We start from the raw sequence: 10,054 nt of genomic DNA, 5'->3' as shown, positions 1-10,054 counted from the left end.
TTCTAGTAAATAGCAAATATCTAGCAAATAACTAGAATCCTACTAGAAAAATGGGTCGAAACATGGATCTGCGCCCAGACGTTGATTGACCCTATTAGAACAAATTGTGGGCTGTGTGAGGGCTCATTCGAAAGAGGAAGGTTCAACGCAGCGCGCCTTTCTCATCTCATAAGCCAAAAAAGTCTATTAGAGACAGAAAATGCATTGAAATCTGCGGGATTTTTTCCTAGATTTTTTCTCTACTTTGGGCCATCATATTATTAGATATAAACATAATCTCGTTAACCTCGTGAGAAAAGCGCGCTGCGTCTAACCTTCCTCTTTCGAATGAGCCCTCACACAGCCCACAATTTGTTCTAATAAGGTCAATCAACGTCTGGCCGCAAACCCATATTTTCGACCCAAAATCTAGTAAGATTCTAGTAATTTTCTAGTTACAAATCGAGGGTAGACTACCCCCTTAAAGAAGTGGCCAGTATTTCAGCGCCACCTCAGTAGTAGGGCCGAACTGGGCCGAACTAATGGCAGTATATATAGATATAAAGCGGTAGACGGTTGTAAAAAAAACTGTTTACCCCAACAGGATTCGAACCTCGGTCTACCGCTTGGTAGTCCAACTCTTTAGCTGATTGGCCCACCGACGATCTTATAAAAGCATTGAAAATTTTGGTATATGTATCGCAAAAACTGCAGCGACACCAACGCCACCTCAGTACTAGGGTCGAACTACATATACTGGACCAACTATTTCCTTGGCTGTGGTTGGCTTCCGCTTGGTGACGTCACGTCGTTCATGATCAGTGCGCATGCGCTGGCATGCCATCAACGCCACCTCAGTACCAGGGCCTGCTAGGGCCGAACTACATATACTGGACCACCTATTTCCATTGCAGCTTACACCCCCTGCTTGGCATCAGTGCCCTCGAGTGACGGTTCGGTCCAGTGATGCCAGAATCATGGGTCGTGGGTTTTTTCCCCTCCGCTCGTTCAGCCGACTCGACCCCCCACTATGACGCACTGTCGTCGCCACGTTGCTTCTACTGCGCACGCGCTACACACGAACGTAAAGCGGACCCTACACGGTCAATCGGAATGACAGTTTTGTCGAAGATTGACATTCGGATTGATCGTGAAAGATTAATACTGATGTACTGATGAAATGGACTGACGGATTTCCAGATATTTGGAAATCCGAGCTTCAATCACGGGAAGTGGAGGGGAGACTGACAGGCTTTCTCTTTAAAAGACATTGCGACTTAGTTATTGGTTAAAAAATTTCAACATTCAATACTGTCAATCTGATAATCAGTCTGTCAATCGTGATTGAAGTAAGGATCAGTCAGGATTGGTCAGGATTGACAGTCCGACTTGGTCTGACTGTTCAATCAGACTGTCATTCCTGATTACCGTGTAGGGTCCGCTTATCTGTATCAGAGTATCTCGGCAGAGTAGATGACGGTGCGTGGCGACGACGGTGCGTCAGAGTGGGGGGTCGAGTCGGCTGAGCGAGCGGAGGGGAAAAAACCCACGACGCGTGATTCTGGCATCACTGGTTCGGTCCAGTGTGGTCCAGTGCTGCCAGATGAGGGGAATCACGCCGATATGAGGTACCCCCTCTCTGATGACCAGAGTAATATGTGACACGTTGCGCGTGTGCGACAGGGATTGAGTGAGGCAAATGGGAGACGTTGCGCGTGCGCGATGGAGACGCAACAATGGCATGACATTTCGCAGGTTTTAGGTTATTGCCGCGTAAAATTCACCCATTTACTTATTTCACATACTATGTAATTATTGTATTTCTTTAAAATATAACGTTACAAATAAAACATAATTTGTCAATTTATCGTGTAGAAGAAAAATGAGTGAATTTATTATCCCAGTCTCTTTTATGCAACTATTTTTGAGAAGCGTATGAGGGTTAACAGTGTTAAAATATATTATGATTTATTGATTTTACTGGAATGTAACTCAGTACTACATACATACAGATTCCAAAATTTTTTCAATTGTACATATAAAAGAAAGCATTCATACTTCGCATCACGACTGAAACTCTCACATGTTACAATTAATTTTATTTATAATAAAGAATGTCTATTTAGAACGAACCATATGATTTATTTCATTAAGTACGTATATGTACACGAGTACGATACGACACGCGGCAATAACCTAAAACCTGCGAAATGTCATGTCATCTCATCTGTCATCGTTGCGTCCCCATCGCGCACGCGCAACGTGTCTCCCATTTGCCCCACTCAATCCTAAAGCGATGGAATAGGATAGTGGAAGGGGAAAAGGAGGAGAGTACCTGGTTGCAATCTTACAACCATCTGGCAGCACTGGTTCGGTCACTTTCTGGCGACACTGCCCGGTGTATATAGTCAGTTGAACATAGAATTTACAACGCCATTCGTTGCCGGGTTATTATAATTTTTATAAGAAGTATACTAGCTTTATCATGGCTTTTTGGATACCATTGGAGTCAAACCCCGAGGTAAAACTTTTTATCTTGTAAATTACAAATACATGTATCGTATGACATGATATAAATATTTCTATACTTTGTTCTAGGTTATGACGAAGGTGAGTTATGATTTTCAATTGTTGATACAACTTACCGACAATAATTGTTACGTATCACGTATATTATTTAAAATATTCACTCGTTGGTGGGTTTCTGATTTTCACGTAACATCTTCAAATTAGTAGAATATGTTGTTTTCTTACATGAAACGGCCTTGTCATCGTTTGCATCTCTACAAACTTTAACGATGGATGTATATTTCTAGTTTTTACACCAACTAGGTGTACCAAAAGAATGGAGCATCGTTGACGTCTACGGATTGGAACAAGATTTACTGGCACTTGTTCCAAAGCCAGTTGTTGCCATTATTTTACTTTATCCTTTGCGGAAAAAGGTTTGGAATTATATGATTAGATTGATTTAGGGTTGGTTATAGCTTTTATACATCAATACCGTTATAGGGTAATAATACGTTAGAAGCTACCGAAGAAGTTGTCGAAGATCAGGGTACTACTGCTTCGACTCCGATAGATCCATCGGTTTATTACATGAAACAATATATTCACAATGCGTGTGGTACAATTGCGTTAATTCACAGTGTCGCGAATAATCTAGATACGTAAGTTTATAATTCCAAACATAAAAATGAATGTAGAATCTAGAATGTAGATCTAATATTTTTACAGTATAAACCTTAAGGATGGTTTCTTGAAAAATTTCTTGGATAAAGCGAAAGGTCTTTCTTACTCGGAGATTGGAGAACTTCTAATGACGTCGAATGAAATCAGTGAGACACACGAAGAAATGGCACTTGTAGGGCAGACAGAGGTATGATTTTGTGTTTGCCAAATGATTATCAAAATGTGATGAGAGATATTTCATAGGCACCAAGCGAGGATGCACCAGTATTTCATCATTTTGTAGCATTTATACAAAAAAATGGTGTTTTATATGAATTAGGTGAATATTGTTTCGTCAATGATAACAAAAATTAATTGAATAATGCTGAATGTTGTTGAGGTGTTCTAATTACATAATTAAATATTGCAATCTTTAGATGGGCGAAAGCCTGGGCCTATCACTCATGGTTCGAGTAGTCCAGAGACACTGTTGGAAGACGCTGCTCGTGTTTGTAAAGACTATATGGCTCATGATCCAGACGAAATGTTCTTTACGGTTGTTGCTCTAACCAATACCGATTCTGAATCTCTTTAACTTCGTATTTAATATACTTTATACACAATTTAACCCCTTGCACTATAACATCAAGCAGTGGCGCACTCAGGATTTAATCTTGGGGGGGGGGGGGAGAAGGGCGAGTTGAACAGAAAATATTGTGAGGCCTGGTGCAAGAATTGCCAATGTACATATGTACTGTACTAACATATGTACATAATGTTGAGTTTTATATATCAGATATCCAAAAATCATCGAAATCGAAGAGGAAGCAGCTGTTCTACAGTTTGACCAATTTTCCAGTGTTCCATTTCCTTTTTCTTGGGGAGGGCCCAAGGCCCCATACCCCTCCCCCCCTGGGTGCGCCACTGACATCAAGTCAGACTTGTGATGAAGAGACTTCGAACAGAATCAATGTTTATGTTATTAATTTAAATAAAATTTTATTTGGTTTTATGTTGCCATTGCAGAATACATAGGTACTGTACACAATATAAACTTCCTTTTTATTTCTAAGAAATTATGAACAACAAAGAAGTTCTAATCACTGTTACTGTAAAATAGATCGTAGCGCAAGGGGTTAAGAAAATTGTTCAAATTTATTTTGTACGTTATATACACAGTCATTTTGTATTGCATTTATTAATATTTGCTTGTTATCACATTGTAAGAAATACATTGGTAAATAGGAGGACACAGGTATTTGCAGGTATTTGTATTGCGCCCTTGTTTGAAGATAATTTATATATATATATATATAATATAAGATTAAAGAAAAGGGAAAAGTAACGGATTCTTGAATGTACAAATCAAAATTTTTTACAGTGTATTTTTTTAAAGATTTATTCGATTTAGTGAATGTTTCAATAATCAAATGATACTTAAGGTAATGAAACAACATACAGAAAGTGAACGAAAAATATTGTAAAAGTTGCACACGTATGTATATCTTAAATTGATACAACGATATGTCAAAATCTTAACACTAGTTTCAATTAGAATTATCAGTACCTGTAAAGTATTTGAGTACCTTTGAGAGATTTGACAAGTCAACAGCAGCCCTATTTTCTATTTTTAAAACAATTGATTCCAAAGTTAAGTCAAACTGCCAGCTTATAGTCAGTGTAATATGTGTGATAGTCAATTAAAATGATGTGTATTTCTCTACAGGTTTGTATATATTAAAATTACCCTCATCGTTAAAAATGTTATGAATGTTACGATTCATAATACAATACTTTTGTTTAATATTGTAATGTAAATTGTATTAGAATATATTTGTTAGATTTAAATGAATATTTTTATAATCGTAATTGTCGCGTCAAAAATTCAAACACGTTGGTTTGTTCTCGATAAATGTCTCGCGGGACAAGACAAGAATTTTCTAATGCACAATGGTAAATTTGCGATTCTAGCCAATCAAAATTATTTTGATAACTATCTTATATGTATAGATATTTTAAAAGCATTTATTTATTTATTTGTAACGTTATTACTACTTAAGAGTCTAGTTAAGTTTTCTGCATTTAAATTATTTAAATAGGAAGATAGAAAAATGTTAGAAATACTGTCAATTAAAATTCATGTTAACTGATTGTAAGTTTAGTACAATTTAATGAATCAGATTTTTAATTTCAAGAATTATTATATTTTGTACGAATTCGCTTTGTATTCAGTGATAGGTCTTCCATTTTTGAGAATATGTTCCTACAAAATATCTTCATAATGTTTTTTATAAAATAACACATAGTTATAAACATTTTGATGTTTTGTAAAAAGAAATATATATGAATGACAAGCAGAAACCAGCAAAAGTTGTATGTATATCCCATTTGCAAATAAATTTGCAAATAAAAAGATTTAGAAATCAATGGTTTTATAAATTTTGTTTAGCTATTGCATTTTTGATCAATGTGTCAATGTATTAGTCAGCTATTTAGTAGTGGGATGATCTGAGGGTAGGAGGAGTCAGGGGTTTGTAAAAATTTAATTTCGTTTGTTTTTTTTTAAGAGACAGAATACCAAAAAATTTTGGGGAACCATAGCCTAGACTCCTAGACGCCGTAGACGTGTATAGACTATGAAACGTATGTATAATAATTTTTCTTTTTGTTAATGCCACTTTGTAATTTATTATTTATTTCATCTATTTTATATTGACATCGTTTTTTTTTTTAATTAAATGGTTAAGGGGGACTAATATTTTAGTATGTTTGTTTATTTTTGTTATTATATGTAGTATGTTTAGCATTTTTAGTGGGTAACTTTTGGGGGAAAACGGTGACCCACAAAATTTTTTTGAATGGGAAGTAGTACATATATTTATTTCTTGTTACTGCGATATCTCTCATTAAACTGAATAACATTTATTTGAACCATTTTTTTTTATTGTGATTGTAGTTACAGAAATGTGACGAACAGTTGAAATTAATTCTGCGAATATGTTTACGGGCAAGTTAAGCTTGTGCTAAGAATCTACTAACATTGTTATCTTACTACACTCTAGCGAATTTTGTAATAGAATTTTGTAAATGTATTTTACACAGCTATTTTTACGAATCTGTGTTTGAATTTTTCTAATACCTGTTTCTTGTAAAGTAGTCTTCGGCCGTAGAAAGCGAAGTTTGCGTCTCAAATAATTGTTTGTTTGTGCACATTGCAGATACAGTGGCTCACGAAAGTATTCGAACGCCCTTTAAAACAGAATAACTTTTTTATAATTGTAACAAACGACCTGATTTTTTATAATCAAGTAGAAGCACTGGTTTATGAAATGATATGCAAAAAAGATTTTCCAAAAAATTATAATTTACAAAGTTACATGCAAAAATATAATAAAGAAGGCATTTTTTTAACTTTATTAGGGCCCTTAATGAAAATTTAAAATATATGGTTTGTAGATCTATGTTAGTTATACACATGCTGAAAATTTCATCGAAATCGGTTGACGCAGGAAAAAACGACACGCATCGACAGATGTACGATTTTGTGGATTTTAAGCAGAAACTGATCAAAAATCGTGTAAAACTACGATTTTCAACATTTTTAATCGCTTGTAGCTCGTGTGTATGTTAATCGATTTTGACGAAATTTTCAGCATGTGTATAACTAACATAGATCTACAAAACATATATTTTAAATTTTCTTTAAGGAGCTTAATAAAAAAGTTAAAAAATGACTTTTTATTTTTGCATGTAACTTTGTAAATTATAATTTTTGAAAAATCTGTTTTGCATATCATTTCATAAACCAGTGCTTCTAATTGATTATAAAAAATCAGGTCCTTTGTTACAATTATAAAAAAGTTATTCTGTTTTAAAGGTCGTTCGAATACTTTCGTGAGCCACTATATGTATAGTTACTTAATATTTTACTTGAATTGATACGATCGTAGAAATATTTCATAAACAAATTTACAAATCTATTATCGGAGGTCACAAAACTTGTCGGTCAGTGACCAGAAGGTAGCAAAAGGCTTAGTTATTTTCGATCCTCTTCTGAGAGCGTGCATCTTGGCACCACTCTCTAAATAGTAGCTTCAAAACACAAAATAAAACCGAAATCTAGGCTTGCGACCGGTTGTTGACTATATCTCACAATTTCTTGCATAAACGCTGAAGTTTGGAGATGACGAACAAAAAGGGAGAGAAGTAAAAATAGATAGTATAATATAATTATCCTTATATGCCTTCATTTTTATTAAGTTCAGCTTTAATTAGTTAATTTATTTATCTTAAAATTTACTAGGTTTAGATTAAATTGTATAAAATAATTTTGAACCCTTGTCGTAATAACGTTAAATGTTAGAATTATATGTATTCATATGTAGATATTTTTAATTCCTTCAACGGTGGGCACTTACAGTGACTCCCACGAAATATTTGGACACTTTTGATTTACACATATGATTTGAACTTTTTTCGGAAGTTAGAACAATTGGTTCGCTATACAACGTGACAAAAATTTTTATCAACAATTGCAAGTTAATCGCAGAGAAAATACTAAAAGTTGTATTTTGCACCTTTTTTATGCGGGCTTATATGGAAAATTTAGAAAACACATTTCGTAGATCTGTATCAATTAAACACATTCTCAAAATTTCATCAAAATCGGTCGACGTTGCAACGAGTTACAAAGTTTAAAACTGGTACAAATTGCAGTTTTCCACGAATTTCGGCCTCTAACTGCAACAAATCTAAGGATTCTTACATCTTTCAAAATGTCACGTTTTTCCCCGCATCAACCGATTTCGATGATACTTTCACAATGCGTATACATATACAATATACAGGGTGAGTCCGAAGAAACAGAACACTTAAATATCTCCGTTACTTTTCGGTGTACAAATAACTTCTCAGGACAAAGTTACACTGTTTGAAGGGCCACATGTAACGGTGTAAGGGAAAAAATTTTCGAGGTAATTTTTTTAATGAGATTTTAAAGTCATCGATATTTTTTTAAATGGAATGAGTTATTTTTTAATACATCAATCGATGCAACTGGACATTCGTTATAAAAAGATACTAACCCATGTATGACGAAAAGTTAGTAGTTCATGAGGAGATATTTCAATTTAAATAACTCTATTTCATTTAAATAACTCAATTTAAATAACTCTAAAACACCATTACTGTCGTACTAAGACGTTAGCTTTTACTTGCTAGTGTAAATTGAAGAGTTGAAATTGAAATTGAAAAATTGACGTTGAAAATGAAATTGAAGATTTGAAATTAACGAAATGAAATTGAAAAATTGAAGTTGACATGGAAGAGTAGACATTGAAGTTGAAATGGAAGACTTGAAATTGAAGTTGAAATGGGAGAGTTAAAATTGAAGTTGAAATTAAAGTTGAAATGGAAAAATTGAAATTGAAAATGAAGTTGAAGAGTTGATATTGAAATTGAAGTTGAAATTGAAAAATTGAAGTTGAAATGGGAGAGTTAAAATTGTAGTTAAAATTAAAGTTGAAATGGAAAAATTGAAATTGAAAATGAAGTTGAAGAGTTGATATTGAAATTGAAGTTGAAATTGAAAAATTGACATTGAAATTGAAATTGATGTTAGCGTTTAACTACTAGCGTGTAACTTACTTGTGTAACGTCTTAGTACGACAGTAATGGTGTTTTAGAGTTATTTAAATTGAAATATCTCCTGAACTGCTAACTTTTCGACATACATAGGTTAGTACTTTTTTATAACGAATGTCCAGTTGCATCGATTGATGTATTAAAAAATACATATTAAAAAATACCTCATTCCATTAAAAAAAATATCGATGACCTTGAAATCTTATAAAAAAATGACCTCGAAAATTTTTTCCCTTACACCGTTACATGTGGCCCTTCAAAAAGTGTAACTTTGTCCTAAGAAGTTTTTTTGTACAACGAAAATAAGTAATGGAGATATTTAAGTGTTCTGTTTCTTCGGACTCACCCTGTATAATTGACACATCTACAAAACGTATTTTAAAAATTTTTAACACATATACATATAGGCTCATATAAAAAAGTTGTAAAATGCAACTTTTACTATTTTCTCTACAATTCTGATCAATTGCAATTTTTGAAAAAATTTCCTTTTGCACCATGCAGTAAACTAATTGGTCTAACTTCTCAAAAAAGTTCAAATCGTATATTCCAATATTACAAGAGTAATCGTTTTTTGAATGACCTGTATTGGTAAATTTAACATTGCACGGATAAAGCTAATATTAATAATAGAAATACGTATAATTCTATTTGGTTTTGTTTCGTTGCTTCTACGAATATGGATTAAACCTTCATAATTAATTACTTCTTGTCAAAGTATAAGCTGTACAATATAAAAAGAAAGATTTATTGGGGTGCATTAGTCATTATTTGCCTCCCGATTGTCGGAGAGGAAAGGTTTCGACGAAAAAGTGAAAGTTGTCCTATAAGATGGGGATTTTCCGATGACGGTCAAGAAACGGCTGTTAAATTCCTACACGGGGGTGTGATAATTTCTTGCCGTATCGAGTGTTTCAACAAATCGGTTACGTAAGTTTCTGTCAATTGTAGACGAGATATGCACACAAAGATAGTCGAAGAATGTGACAGGAAGTTGATTAGTAGGTGTTTTTTGTTTCAACGAGTCGAAAAAAACACAGGGATTATTGTGGGATCATACAAACGTTTACTGTGTTGTAATATTTCATTATTCTCGTGCATGAGGATTATTTTAATAACATTGAAAGAATTAGCGGTAGAGTGCGGATTTTATGCATTTATGGCAAGAATGAATAGGCGAAACACATAAAACAACTCCCCTTTCTTGTAATTGATGCGAGCAATTTTTATTTTGTTTTGCATAAAGATCCACAGTCCATAT

General features: G+C 33.9%; 1 protein-coding gene across 1 annotated transcript; it reads left to right on the top strand.

The window, feature by feature from the left end:
- The first annotated feature begins 1,585 nt into the window (after positions 1–1,585).
- Uch (Ubiquitin carboxyl-terminal hydrolase) lies at positions 1,586–6,261 on the top strand. Its single transcript, XM_076442189.1, has 7 exons — positions 1,586–2,500; positions 2,578–2,589; positions 2,796–2,924; positions 2,992–3,149; positions 3,217–3,358; positions 3,415–3,490; positions 3,588–6,261. The coding sequence occupies exons 1-7, from the start codon at positions 2,465–2,467 to the stop codon at positions 3,743–3,745; spliced, it is 711 nt and encodes a 236-aa protein (XP_076298304.1). The 5' UTR covers positions 1,586–2,464; the 3' UTR covers positions 3,746–6,261.
- Positions 6,262–10,054: the final 3,793 nt, after the last annotated feature.

Source organism: Lasioglossum baleicum, chromosome 17 (assembly GCF_051020765.1).
Source record: "Lasioglossum baleicum chromosome 17, iyLasBale1, whole genome shotgun sequence".
Classification (NCBI taxonomy): domain Eukaryota; kingdom Metazoa; phylum Arthropoda; class Insecta; order Hymenoptera; family Halictidae; genus Lasioglossum; species Lasioglossum baleicum.
Note: the sequence above shows the minus strand (reverse complement) of the source record. Positions and strands in the feature narration are given on the sequence as shown.